This window comes from Tuber melanosporum, assembly GCF_000151645.1.
Source record: "Tuber melanosporum whole genome shotgun sequence assembly, scaffold_206, strain Mel28".
Classification (NCBI taxonomy): Eukaryota; Fungi; Ascomycota; class Pezizomycetes; order Pezizales; family Tuberaceae; genus Tuber; species Tuber melanosporum.
In genome coordinates, this window is record NW_003298871.1 from 50721 (window position 1) to 65573 (window position 14853).

At 46.0% G+C, this 14853-nt stretch overlaps 1 protein-coding gene; it reads left to right on the forward strand.

The window, feature by feature from the left end:
- Window positions 1-12085: 12085 nt before the first annotated feature.
- GSTUM_00000631001 (uncharacterized protein) lies at window positions 12086-13983 on the forward strand (the record flags this gene model as incomplete). XM_002837885.2 has 1 exon in its annotated part: window positions 12086-13983. The coding sequence occupies one exon, from the start codon at window positions 12086-12088 to the stop codon at window positions 13775-13777; it is 1692 nt and encodes a 563-aa protein (XP_002837931.1). The 3' UTR covers window positions 13778-13983.
- Between the last annotated feature and the right edge of the window lie 870 nt (window positions 13984-14853).

The following is a 14853-nucleotide window of genomic DNA, read 5'->3' on the forward strand; positions in this document are numbered from 1 at the left end:
TCTTTTTGACCCTGGCTGGACATTCTGTCACCAAACTGTGCAACTGGCTCAACAAAGCAAGGATTGTCCTGCTTAGAGAATTGTTACTCCCCGAGTTTGAGTTCCAGAGGAACCTGGAAAAGGTGAAGAATTTTGTTACTGGTGTCCCACTTGCTGACACAGGATGAGGATCAATATGGAGGGTTGAGAGATGGACCGGAAGTGCACCTTTCAATGGCCTCCACACTGACTTGGAGCAATCCAACACTGGTGTGGTTACAGTGTCCAGGCCAGATATTATGGGGTCCATCCACGCCATGAGAGAGGTGAATGCTACGACATGTAGTATCCATTTTGTGGTCAAAGGGAACAAGGCCATCAGAGAAAGGCTGGCTGAGAGAAAGATTTGGTTGAGAGGAGAAGCCCACAATGTTTGGGTGTTTGAAGAACACAGACCCCTAAAGGTTTGTGGTAAGTGCCTGGAGACTGGCCACTTTGAGGCTACGTGTGGTTGCTTACCCCGCTGTCGGTTCTGTTTTGAAGTTCATTTTTCCCGGGAACTTATGTGCAGCAAGCTTGGATGCCCAGGAGGTGTGGGCTAGGCCTGTGGACACACTAGGAGACAATGTTGGCTTTGTGACTAGATGGACCATTTTACAGGATACAAATAGTGCTCAGGAGTCAGGTTGTCGCCCCCAGCTCCATCGTCCTCAAGTCCAAATCAAGGGGTAGCCCAGCTGGCGGAACCTGCCAAAAAATCGGGACAACAGAGAAGTCAGACAGGGAGGTCCTGGAGACGACGCTATAGTCGTGGAAGATCCCCAACACCATGACTAGTTGTGATCAGCAGTGACGAGGAAGATGAAGGCCCCTGTCAGACGTCGGACAAGGCTAAAAGTAAGGAACTGGAATGCCCCTCCCCCTTCCCCTCCCCGGTGCGTGAGATTTTGAAAACTACAGCTACCTACAAACCCCACTAGGAAGATACCTTTTGGACCGCCCGGGACCAGGCTAGTGGTATCCCTTATGCCTCTGGCCCTTGTGGCCCGAGTGGATCAGTTGAGGCCCCCTTTTATTGCTTATTACGACAATGGTATTGAACATGGGGAGGAGTAGTCAGAATCAGGGGCTGGCGTTTGATTTGTTTTCTTTTGTTGATTTGTTTTTTTTCTTGAACCACTCTTTGACCTGGAGGGATAGCATGTACCTATAGATGTTGATGGGTGGGATTTGTTTTCCTTTGTTAAGAGGTTAGGTGTTGAGGTGTTTGTTTGATCCCACATTTGTGGGATGTTTGAAATGGTGGAGTACAGGGAGAGCAGTGCCAGTGTGGATTATTGGGAAAAGAGGGTGAAGAAAGTGCTTGCCGGAGTTTACTTCCGACTGGGATACACTAAGGACCAATTGGTTGGCTGGTTAGACAAACCTGGGGAACCAGACATCATGTTCGGTGACTTAAATGCTGGACATCAAGATTGAGACCCCAGTGTGGACCGCAACAGTACGGGTGGACGGTGGCTGAAACAGTGGTTCATAACCCCAACTCGCGATATGAAAATAGTTCCCCTGACAGTAGCAACCTTTCGGGATATCTCCAGAATCGACCTTTGCTTATACCGGGTGCCGTACATTAGACATCGGTACTTAGACGCCGCCGGCTGTGAGTATAGTACTCAAGCCCTTAAGTTAGCAATTAACCTCCCTGATAACATCATGCGTCGAAGGCCAGCCTGAAAGAAGGTAGTTTGGGAAAAGGTTGGGAAACAATTAGATGCCCTGCAAGGGGTGGAAGATGGGAAGTTGTAGAAAGAAGTGAGACGAGTGGTGGATACACTCCCACGGGCCTCCATTGGCAGAGGTCAGTGTGAGTAGTGGACACCGGAGTTGGACAGGATGAGGTTGGATGTGGCCCAGCTACATCGATACTCCAAATGCAGGGTAGAGCAGATAGAGGACTACAGATTAGCCTAATGTGTTTACTGGGTATGCCTGTTAAGGGCTAGATTCGAGCACATCAGGGAAAAGATAGCCGAGAGCGAAGACCCAGATATTTTTAGGTTGGCATGGAAGTTAGAAGCTAAGTAAACCCTTCCCTCCTTGGCATGAACAGATACGTCCTATGCTACTACACATTTAGATATTAGTGACCTGATTGCACAACATTTGTCTCCTGTCGACCCCACCCCCTGGGAGGATTCCGAGATTGATATAGACAGTGCTCAAGAAATGGAAATTGCCCTTGCTAGGTCCCCTATGAACACATGCCCAGGCAAGGATGATATTAGTTATCCCTTCCTACAGTTTTGGAAATGAAGAGATACGACAACATTGAGGCGCCTGGTAGACTATGGGCTGCAGCACGATATTCCAGACTGGCACAAGGCTGAGGTGGTGCTCATACCCAAACTGGACAAACCCAGATATGATGTCGTGAAATCATGGAGAATGATACACCTCCTGCCAACACCAGCGAAAGTCGCAGAATGGATTGTCCTGTTGAGACTGGCTGCCTGCCTTGACCTGGGAGAAACACAGTTTGGATCTCAATATAAGCAAGGCGTTGATGATGCCATAGCAGTAGTCTTTGGATTCCTACAGCATAACGAGAGATACAAAAGATTAATCTTGTCAATGGACGTGGAAGGAGAGTTTGATAACATTGATATCAATCTCCTGTCAGACTTTCTGGTGGCTAGGGGATGCCCTGTATACCTTTGCCAATGGAGCCGGCAGTGGGCCTCCTGTCGGTCGGTACAGTTTTGCTTCAACAGATGCGTCTCTCGCTCCTACCATATCTGTAAAGGAGTACCTCAGGGCTCCTCCCTTTCTCCATTCCTTTTCGGCGGATATGTGGCAGATATATTCAGGCTATACATGTGATACTCTCCCGGTGTATGTCAGTTGGTAGTATCGTACATCGATGACGGGGTCATTATGGTAGCAGCGGAGTCAAGTAAGGCCGCCTGATACCATGCAGGAGAGATATTTGCAGACTGTGACCGCATAGCCAGAGCCAGGAGAATGGTGTTTAGTGCTCTTAAGACTCAGTAAATTGGGTTTGGAGATAAGGCATGGGAAGGAATAGAATTGTTGGGAGAATTGGTGTTGCCTTCGGAGGACTTACGGGTTCTTGGGTATAGGTTTAATGTATTTCTTAATTTTTCCTCTCATGTAAAGTATTGGTTGGAAAGAGGGTTGGGTGTTAGGAGAAGGATTTTGGCATTGGAGAGGAGGTTTGGGAGTGTTGGTGGGTTAGGGGTGTGGGAGACTTACCGCTTGGTACAAGCAGCATACCTTCCAACCATATAATATGGACTTGAGTTTGTAACCGACCATGCATCATATGTGAAGCAGATTCAGATCCAGGTTAACGACTGCCTCCGATCAGTGTTTCGAATACCTATGAGGTTGGCAAACAACATACTGTTAGCCGAGTTCAGAACGCTGCCTGTTGCTGTTCAGGGTAGATACCTACAACGAAGGTGTTATAGTCAGTTCATCAATTACTGGTACTGTGACCAGCATCTATGGTATGGGGAAATACAGCTATAGTGGAAGGAGGAAGGGATGATGGCATATCAACAGACTTCGGATAAGGAGCTCACCTGTTGCCCGACAGTTTCGATTGGGAAAGGCAAGGCAGTAATGGCTGCATGCTACCATGTGATTTATACGGACCTCTATACATGCTTGGATGTGGTCATATACACGGACAGATCCAAGTGCTCTGAGGGAGCTGGTGTAGCTTGGGCAGTATTTGAAAGGGGAGCCCTGACCCATATTGACCCGTACTCGGTTCCCCCATCTTGGAGTATTGTGGAATGCAAGTTATTTACTATTGTGTATGCCCTGTGGCAGGTACAGGATATAGCCAAGAGATGCCCGGTCCATGTATTCTTGGACTGTGTGCCGGCCCTCATTATGATTGACAGCATGTTTTCAGATAGTAACTCAGCTGAGTTATGGGAGGTAATGGTACACCTGTTGAATGAATTCTCACATGTCAGTTTCGGTTGAGTGCCTAGTCACATGGGGATTGATGGCAACGAGATGGTCGACCTGAAGGCTAAGACCTCTGTCAGACACCCCTTGTACCCCCTACTTTGAGAAGGGGTTAGCTTGGGATTGGTCATGCGGCCATGGCTAGGGAACTGCGTAAAGAAGAATAGGGGACATGGCACTCTAGGGAAGGGCATGAGTATTATGCCCAGGAACCGAAAGTACCCCGACAGCTCCAAGGCCTGACCCGAATGGATTCCTATGTTCTGTTGAGGATTCGCAGTAGGATGTGCATGGTTGGCCATGACAGCTATGAAGGGAAGGAAAGCAGACACCACTGGACTGAGTGCCCCTGCTATGCTCGAGGACGCCCTGCTGATAAAGATCTATATAAGGATTCAGCAGTCCCGAGGTGGAAGTGTTGGTGGATGGATCATCGGTGGCTGAGCCTGGGAATCCCTCACCATGCTGGAATTGTAAACGGGGAGCTGGTTGTGGCACGTAACCTCTTTGACAGCGTATTAATGGTGGAAAGAAATGAGATGATGGTGTTGATAAGAGATCCTATGACCTGTACCTGGTGCGAGAAGAGACACGATGGTAGTGGCTGCGTCTTTCCAGGTGAGGTAATACCACTGAAGAAGTTGTTCTTTTTACCTGACCAATGGCAGTGCGAGTGTCCCTGTTATGGTACTGCCATTTCCGCTGAAGCCACTAAGAAATGCACCACCTTCGCAGAGCACTTTGAGAAAGGCTCCCGGTGCTTACCGATATGTCACGATCTATTTTGGTATTCTCAACATCTGCAATGGGACAAGCTGAACCTGGCAATGCGAATATTGGTGGTCTTGAGATGGGCAAAAACGAATGGGCGGCTGAAGGAACCCTGCCTCTCCTTTTGTGGTTTAGTGTTGGTAGAAGGATATTTGGACCTTGGGTTGCATTACAAGAGGACAGAGGGATGTTGGGACAGACTGTATGTTTCTTTTATTGAGTATGTGAACCAAATTGTGTTGGGGGCGGATAGGGGTAAGGGTATGAGATAGTGGCTGGGTAACAAGGTGGGAAGACACGATAATCCGGGGTAGTGCTAGTCACTGCGAGCGTCCATGAGCCCACGTGGGTAGTAAATTTTGGATTTATGTTTGGGAGGAGTGGCTGCAAGGCAGAATAGTCCACGGTAGTGTATTTTAGATAGTTTGATTTATGGAGTGCGGGGGAGACTAGTTGTATACCAGTTTTGGCAGTACTAGTATAAATAAAATTAGATTGAATTCTAAGTACTTTTCCTACTTATTACTTTAATGAATATAAAACACCTTTACGATCTTTATCTTTATTACAATATTATCGTTACACCAAGGAGAGCTCTTCACGAAGCAGAGTTAGAGAAAGCTTATGATAGGAATTCCCGATAGAAGACAGAGGTCTTGTACTATCGGTAACGTATGCAGAGGCCTAGTGCTATCATAAGACTAAGAAAAGAAACAGAAGAAGAGAAGTATCATTTCCCATCGCCAAGAACTAACTATCTAAGAAGGGATCATTACAGTATATGTGATAGTAAGTGGAGATTTACTTTCATTACAAGTGGTTTTCCAGTGTCTATTGACGAAGCTACGTTTTTTTGTAGAATATTATTTTTCAAAAGGCAAAATTTGTTTTTCTTCCAGCCAGAGGAGTACATATTGGCTGACAAGGTGTCACGAACATGGCTTAGCGAGGAAAGGGCTTTCACGTAACGCATAGTTATAAGTTACAGGTATGTTATTGTTTCACGCATATGACCTATTCGGGTTATATGATTTGTTATGTGTGGGATTTGTGATGCTTTCGCACATGGCTCAAGTATGAGTCATGGGACATGCGCCTGACGAGTATGCCTTCCGAGTATGCCTTGCGGGTAAGCCTCGCACATATGATTTATGTTTTACACATGACCTGATTATGAGGTCATGGGTTTTGCACATATGACTCAGTCGAGTCATATGACTTGTTTATTGTGTTATGATTGGTTTATGAGTTTTGCACATGACCTCGCTATGAGGTCATGGGTTTTGAGCATGTGATCACTTTGGTCATATGACTAGTTTGTTATGATTTGGTTTCGCACATGTGACCACTTTAGGTCACGTGACTAAAGGCGGGAAGAACACTATATAAGGAGGCCGATGCAGCCAAGGAAGATAGGTTCTTCACGCTTTGTTCTAAGTACTTTTCCTACTTATTACTTTAACGAATATAAAACACCTCTACGATCTTTATCTTTATTGCAACGTTATCGTTACACCAAGGAAGGCGCTTTACGAAGAAGAGTGAGAGAAAGCTTACGATAGGCGTTCCCGGTAGAAGACAAGGGTCTTGTACTATCGGTAACATAGGCAGAGGCCTAGAGCTATCGTAAGACAAAGAAAGAAGCAGACAAGAAGAGAAGTATCGTTCCCCGTCACCAAGCACTAACTATCCAAGAGGGATCATTACACAAGGCTTATCAGATTACACATTCCTACATGACACCATATAAAGAGCCACTCGCAAGTCAAGTGGTTGGAGAATTTAGATATTTTAATATACAGTTAGCAGAGACTTGAGTTAAGATTGAGCATGCTTTTGGTATTTTAAAAAATAGGTGGTCATCTTTAAGGAAGATACCAATTAGAATCTCTAATTCTAATGATTATATACAAGTTAAGCCATGGATAATGGCTTGTATAATATTATGTAATTTTCTTTGCAATATGGAGAATCATAGGTAATAGTGGCCTACAGAGGAGATGGAGCAGGATAATAGCATGGAAAATGATAGAGATTTAAAGGATGAAATATTAGGGGTGGAAGCTGAATAGCAGGCTGGAACAGAATAGAAAAACAGAATACAAGAATATTTTGTAAACAGAGTATAATTAAAAGATTCAACTTGTATAATAAGACTAAAATTTAATTTAAAAACAAATACAATAACCAAAAGCAGAACTTACAATAATTACTTAAAGTTCAAACAAAAATACAAAAACAAAATCTTTACATATTCCAAAAACTTGGACTTCTACTCTGCACTTTCAAAATTTTACTCTTCAAATTCTTCCATGTTATTGGTAGTTCTTTTACTAATAGTAGCCTGAAGCTGAAGTATCCATAGCTCCATTCTCTGCTGCTCACCTCTTGCCCTTTCTCTCTCCACTTCCAGCTTTTCTCTCTCTAATTCTATCTCCTGTTGTCATAGTTCACCTTGCTGAATAAGATGCCAATTTAAAAACTCAAACTTCTTTTTCTCTCCTTCTGCCTTTTCCGCTACAAGTATGCTCACGGCTTCATTAAAACCATTTGACCCTACCTTTTCTCCTTCTTTATATCCCACCTAATGCCCTATCATTATCACTCTCCGTTACTAATATTTCAGGAAATCACCTCTTTCTTGCTTCTCACATCGCTGATGAGTGGCTAGGACTAGCTCTTTCTACCCTTTATAACTAGTTCACTAGGTGCTAATCATATTATCAGAAAATGGTATGATAGTTAGCAGGTGGCCTGCTCTACCAGAGAGGAGGCAAGAGCTGGAACTAAAGAAGGCTTCGAGGACATACTGAGAAATAAAGAGGTAACCGTTCAACCAAGTATATTGAAATACTATCTGTCGAAGTCTGCTTTTTCCATCATGAAAACAAGCAGTCTTTAAATACACAAATCTATTCATGTCTAGCATGAATGAAACTTATCAATGTTATCAAGGGATACACTTCAGTAAAACAAATCAAGTATCAAAACGATACTTAAAACAAAACACAAAACATTATTAAGTATCAAAGAATACTTAAAACAAACCAAGTATTAAAGTGATACCTAAAACAAAACATAAAACAAAACTAAGTGTCAAATGATACTTAAAATAAACTAAGTATCAAAGCGATACGTAAAACAAAACATAAAACAAAACTAATAACCGAGTACTCGTACCGGTTACACTCTTTGTGCTCTTTGCCTTTCCCTATTCTCACCCATAACTACCACCTCATCTTCTTCAATTCCCCCTGTGGCCTCTTAGCTTGCTCGACTTCTTTCTTCTGGATAACGACTACTACTATCCTCTTCCTTCTTTCTATTACCTCCTAATATTACTGCCTCTTCCTCATTTCCTCCTCTCTCTATTCGCATTCCTTCTCCCAACTCCTCCTCCTCCTGTTCTTGTTCCTCCCTCTCTCTGCTGATGCTAGCCCTACTTTCCCTCTCTCATCCCACTTTTTCTCCTGTACTCTCCTGACTAACAAGCGGTAGTTGGCCCTCCGCTTCCTCCTCCAGATTATTGTTGGACATTGCTAGAAGTAATTGTTCGATTGTGGTAGCGGTATCATTTGTATCATGGCTGGAGTCATACGAGACTGGTAGTCTTACATTAGGTCAATCACCTAAAATTCTCTCTGAACAGAAGAAATATGAATACTGGGAATGTAGCTTGTCTAAATTCTTTTTTTTTTTCTTTCAAATTTTGTTATGTTGTAAGATAATTTCTGGTATTTTAAAAGAATAAAAAGATTTCTTGCCTCGTAAACTTCTCCTGCCCTCATCTAAGTCCCTCTCTGATAAACCCTATCTGCTTTGATTGTTTAATTTTGCTGCAGCCCAATAGGATTTCCTGAGATTATCATACTTGTACCCAACCTTAATAGCTCCTTTGTGTAGCGATCCCCTTTCAGATAGTTAGTTCTTGGCGACAGGGAACGATACTTACCTTTTCTTTCTCTTTCTTTCCTTGTCTTACGATAGCTCTAGGCCTCTGCCTATATTACCGATAGTACAAGACCTTTGTCTTCTATCGGAAACACCTATCATAAGCTTTCTCTAACTCGTCTTCGTAACGAGTGCTTCTTGGCGTAATGATAAGGTTGCAATAATGATAAAGATCGTAAAGGTGTTTTATATTCGTTAAAGTAATATGTAGGAAAAGTACTTAGAACAAAGCGTGAAGAACCTATCTTCCTCGGCCGCATCGGCCTCCTTATATAGTGTTCTTCCTGCCTTTAATCATGTGACCTAAAGTGGTCACATGTGCAAAACCAAATCAAAACAAACTAGTCATGTGACCAAAGTGATCACATGCTCAAAACCCATGACCTTATAGCGAGGTCATGTGCAAAACTCATAAACCAATCATAACACAATAAACAAGTCATATGACTCGACTGAGTCATATGCACGAAACCCATGACATCATAATGAGGTCATGTGCGAAACATAAATCATATGCGCAAAGCTTGTCCGTAAGGCATACTCGTAAGGCATACTCATCAGGCACATGTCCCATGACTCATACTTGAGCCATGTGCGAAAGCATCACAAATCCCACACATAACTAATCATACAACCCGAATAGGTTATATGCGTGAAACAATAACATACCTGTGACTCATAACCATGTATCACGTGAAAAACCCTTTCCTCACCAAGCAACGTTCGTGACACTTTGATGGGAATTTGGGCTGCAATTTCAGCAACAATTGTTTTCTTCATAATTCCTGAACCCTTTTTGATTTTTCATAAATTCTCAGGCTCACCAAGCCATTGAATTACTCTCTCAGTTTTGACTTTTGTTCAAATTATATTCTCAGAATAATTGCATGGCATTTTAATGATGGGGTTCTCTGATCTTCTTTCCTCTGGGATTGTCATCTTGGTATATGAAAAATTTTCTTCTAAATGTACACTAACTTTTACCTATACTCGTTACTTTTCACTTTTCTGAAAATTTGGGGGCCTCAACTATGATACTATATTTTCTATGATGCTATTGGACCATCACCTTTAGTAAACTAATGCACGTTCTAGTATCAACTCGGTTCTTCTCCCATCCGTTTTTAACTTTGAATACCCCTAGTACTCGAGTAACCCACCAGGTACAAGTACCGGTATGATAATATTATTATGATACTATCGTGGGAAAGTGGTAGAAACCGAGGGGGGAGAGGTGTGATCCACCCCCCCACTTCGATTGGTAGACTTGGAGAGGGTAGTCAACGGCATTGTTTCCAAGTCTAGATCCACGATATATTCGATAACCGGTAACGGTAGCGCATCAACTGGTAAAATTGGAGATGGCGCAAGAGCAGTCAAACATCATACGGCTCGACAGCCGACGATAGGCGAGTGAGAGTGCCGGAGACGCCCTCAGGAACAACTTTCCCTCGGAAAAAGAAAAAAAGTAAAAAACTTTGCCGGAACCAGCGCCCGGTGGCGAACTATCGTCAAGAAGTATCATACTCGAGCAACTCTACTCGAGTAGGGAGTTCTCTCCCCCCCCGATTGAGCCACACTCTATTTGACTTCTATCATAGAGCTTCATTTCCGCTCCGTGAGGTGTGGAAAGAGGGGGGTTACACACCTCTCCTCCATCACTTCTGGCGACATATGATACCCGTGAGCTACTGTAACTGCTCCGGTCGTACTCGGATAGTACGGTACTCGACTAGTCCGCGAGAAGTGATACCGGCGCCATCCTTGTACTCTATCTCTAACTCTGCAACATACTCCCCCCCCCCCCAATTCTTCCCCAACCTCCGAGAAACAATCATGGTGCAGCAAGATAAAGTACAAGTACCATGCTTGTACTCGGGTAGAGTAGTTTCCCCAAATATCACCCCTCCTCTCAGTTCGGCTATCAGAATCTGATATATATAGTAACGCTACTTATCCGCACCATCACATTGGCCACCTTCCAACAACAGCTTACCCCTGTCACTCCCACAGCGCAGCCAACCAACCCAACCAACCAATCACACACTATTATTACTATTAATAACATGCTGCCCCCGGCAGTAACTAGTACAAGTACCACAAAAATAGAAGCTGGGGTTACTGTATTCACTCGTGATGGTATTCTGGGCGATAGAGCCTGTTTTTGTCTGCGGGATAAATTTACTGTGCTGCGAAACGGTGGAATTAGGGATGGTGAAAAGAGAGAGAGAGAGAGTAACTCGGAATGGGTTACGGTAGCCTGGTCAAAAGCACAATTGTGCAAGCAGTTTTGTTGATAATATAATAAAAGTACCCTCCCCCACACCTCGTCCCTCCATCCCTCTCTTTCTCCTCCCCCCCCCTCTTTTTCTTTTCCTTCTCCTCTCTTTTTCCTGTCCCATTTCGAGGAGGGCTTAATACCGGTATTCCCACCCATCCACAAACGCACAGCGTGCAAGGCAGCGCGGTGCACCCTATACATTTGTCGTGCTTAATAGTCTACCTGTTTGACTGCCGGTTCTTTGTACGCCTTCCCCCCATCCATCCATCCATCGATGATACGCCTTCCGGCTTTGTCTCCCTTGTGCCGCTGCTTACACACTCATACTCGCGAACAGGAACCTTGAATCCCCGACTGGCATCGGAGGGTGGTCTCATATTTGGCCTTATATTTCCGCCTGGCTGCATCAGGCTGTTGAGTGGGATACCACCGGTATTGTGCTAAATTTGAAAAAAAGTGCGTTAAGGTTCTTTCCGGACCCACTTTGCCCCCACCTAAGCGGTTGACAAGTGCTGCGCTTTGGTGGGGTCTAGTGGAATGGATGAGTAAGTGCTAAGAATGGTGTAGGGAAGATATCATCCGCTTTTTTTCCCCTCCTCTCTCTCGACGACTCCCTCAGCTTTCGTTGGTTTGGGTTTGGGAGTCCAAAGATACGATACGACACCGACGCTGGTTGGGCTTAAGGTTTAGATCCACCCTGCAGTTGTTCCATTCTGGCCCGACGAATGGTTGTTTGGCGGTGAGGAGCATACTCTGGCAGTTGGAAACTTGTATCTTCATCGCATATATCTGCGCTTGAGCAGGCAGGCTAGATTTAAGGTGTGTTTCAAATCCGTCTTTTCCATTCATCCATTCTCTCACATTCTGTCACGGGCGAGTTCTCCGCGGGGGTGTTTTTTTGGCTCTGGACTGTGTGAGAGTCATTTCATTATTTCGTTTCATTTCGTTTCAAAAACACCTGTTTGAAAGGGGATTTATTTATTCTGGATTTCGATGTCCTTACCGGTCGCCGCCCCAGGGAATGCTCAAATAACTCATTTCAAGCCTTGTTATTGTACAAAATTTTCTGACCAAGTTTTTTCCCATTTCCCCATAGTAATCATGTCACACAAACGATTGTCGTCATCGCCATCATCATCATCATGGCCAGGGCTCTTTACACTGCTGCTTACAGTCCTACTACGCGTCCCCACCACATCCGCACATTCGCCGCTCCAAGCCAGACAGGGAAACCAACTACAGGGAGCGGAAGTCCTACCACCGTGCGCACTGCAGTGTGTGTACAACGCGATATCCCAGCACCCCCATTTCCGAATGTGTCACGGCCAACTAGAATGTTTGTGTGGGGAAAACCCTCAGCCCTATAGAGAATTGCTCTGGTCTTGCATCGATGATCAGCGGCATTGTCGTCCGGAAGCCCACAAGGAAACAGAGGCTGCTGTAGTGAGTGTGTGCAGCGGGGTATTGGATGCGTCGTCGTCGTCGTCTAGCAATACGACTTCTCCGACTTCGGCAGCGCCTGCATCTCCTTCCAAGACTGGTACCTCGCAGTCCACCACTCCTCCTTCAGCAAAGGAGGAGTCCAAGAAAACTTCGAAGCTATCCACTGCTGCGATCGTAGGGATCTCTGTTGGTGCAGTAGCGTTGCTAGGGTTGATCGTTGTGACCTGCTTTCTCTTGACCATAATGCGCAATAGGAGAAAGGGCAGAGAGCAGATCCGCTCCATAGCTTTTGAACAGGCCTCGCCTCGTAGCCCAGGCGAGGGATGGGAGGCTCACGGGATGGACCATTCCCGATGGGCTTCCGTAAACCCTGCCGACCCCAATTCGAGCGCTGGTCACTATTACAACTCCAAGAGTCAGCTGACGCCCATTGTCACCGATATTCCGACCGAGAAGAGAGGAGTTCCGGCCATCAACATCTCACCGGTGTCGCCCGTAAGCCCCAGCGGCAACCGCGCTGCTGCTCCGCCCACAAAAACCAAGGTGGTTGCATCGAGGAAAATAATCGAGAACCACCATCTCCAGAGTGATATGCCTCCAAGCTTTAGTTTTACGCCTGCCACACCTGCGACACATTGGAGCACGGAGGAGCCAGTATCCCCAGTCTCCCCGATGTTCGACTTTAACGGTGCGCGGCTGGCGAGGTCCTCCTCAAACTCGGTATCGTCGGTAAGCCCTAGCCAGGGATTTCTTCCGGGCCAGGCATTCACAACCGACTCGCGGAGTGTGCGCTCGACATCACCATCCGTAGAAGGCTCGAACCGTCACACATGCTCCGCTGCGACAATGCCTCGTATCCCACGTGAGAACAGCCCGGAACCCTCAACCCCTCCACCCCAGTATGCGCCTGCGACACCATCGCCTTCGGGTAACACCGACTCGGGGAGATCCTCGAGAAACCTATCAGGTGCGGCAGCAGCGGGTGGTGGGATGGCCAGGACAGACTCGATATCCTGGCGACGAGAACTAGAGGTGGCTGCAGAGCGCGCCATGGCCCGAGTGGTACGGTCGGAGCAAAGCATCCAGGAGGAGGGTCCTGGCGAACGACGGCGAAAAAGCAGTATCCCTGGATTAGACAGGTTCGCCAGACGTGCGAGTCGGGACACTAGAGGCGACGATGATAGCAGTCTGGCGAGTAATGGGGAGACTGGCTCGAGCTTCTGGAATCGAAAGGGCGGCCGCGTCAGCACACCGCCCCGGAGCCCCGGCTTCTTCAATCCGGGGCGGCGACGAGACAGCGGTGCTACAGGGAGTAAGCGGAGCAGCGCTGATGTGGGCAACGTTGTCTAATCGGTAGGTCGGTTTACGAGAGAGGTGATATGTAAATAAATGTAGCAAGCAAGTGGGTGGTGGTGGTTGGTGGTTTATTATTCACTCGAGCGCGTTTGTAACTTCTTGTTGAGGAATACAGCCTCAATTCTGTATAGTATGATATCAGGAGCCTTCGGGCTATCGCGTTTACCGGTGTTGGTGTAAATATGAGCTATTTTATCATATCTCTTTTCGCCTATCCAATCCTTATCCCCCCGACTTCAGGTGCAAGTCTAACGTCGGGGAGGGAATAAATTTTAAGGCACGGAGGGGGCGACTAACAATACCGGTACCGGTACTGTACAGTGCACCAAAAGAGTCTGGTGGCAAACGTTTAAATCTTGACACAGCACTATTCGCCGTCTTCCACTGTTCACTGACTCTTAATTAAGTTACCCGTGTTACAGTTTTGGTGCAGTCTACAGCTCAACCCAACTCTTGCCCAGAGGAGCCATTTCAGCTCTTTAGAACGAGTTATCATATCATAGTCCACCCTACCTGAGGAGGCTGAGGCAATGGTTCTTCTTTCCTCCCCCCCCTTTTCTCTTTACCGGGGATTTTTTTTTTTCTTTTCTTCTTCTCCTTCTTCCTTACTCCTCTCCCACACACAAGTGCTCGGGTATGGCAATAGTAAAAATTTCTTCTTTTCCCTGCCTTCACAGAGATTCATATGGTAGTAAGCACACAACCCTGTCAGGTGCTCACGGTCAGCAGCAATTCTAGTTGGTTCCTTATGGTACTCGTATATGCGTAAATACCGATGCATGAACGATGCCCTTCGGGAGGAGAGGGTGGTAGGCGGGAGGCTGATGGGACTCGATGGAGAGGGACGCCCCCTGCGTGCTGAGGAATCTAGTTACCGGTATGGGTATGGGTGGATTGGTGGGCGAACTTCTGTTCGGAATCTCACGCAATCAAGCGAGAGTTTCGTCATAACCCACAGGTACCATGGCAGAGTTCACGGTACCGTCCCTGATTGGCTCACTCATCTGTGCCCTGCTAATCAGCCGCGCCGCCCTCTCCCCCCCCCTTCGCTCGCCTGATTTCGGCAAACT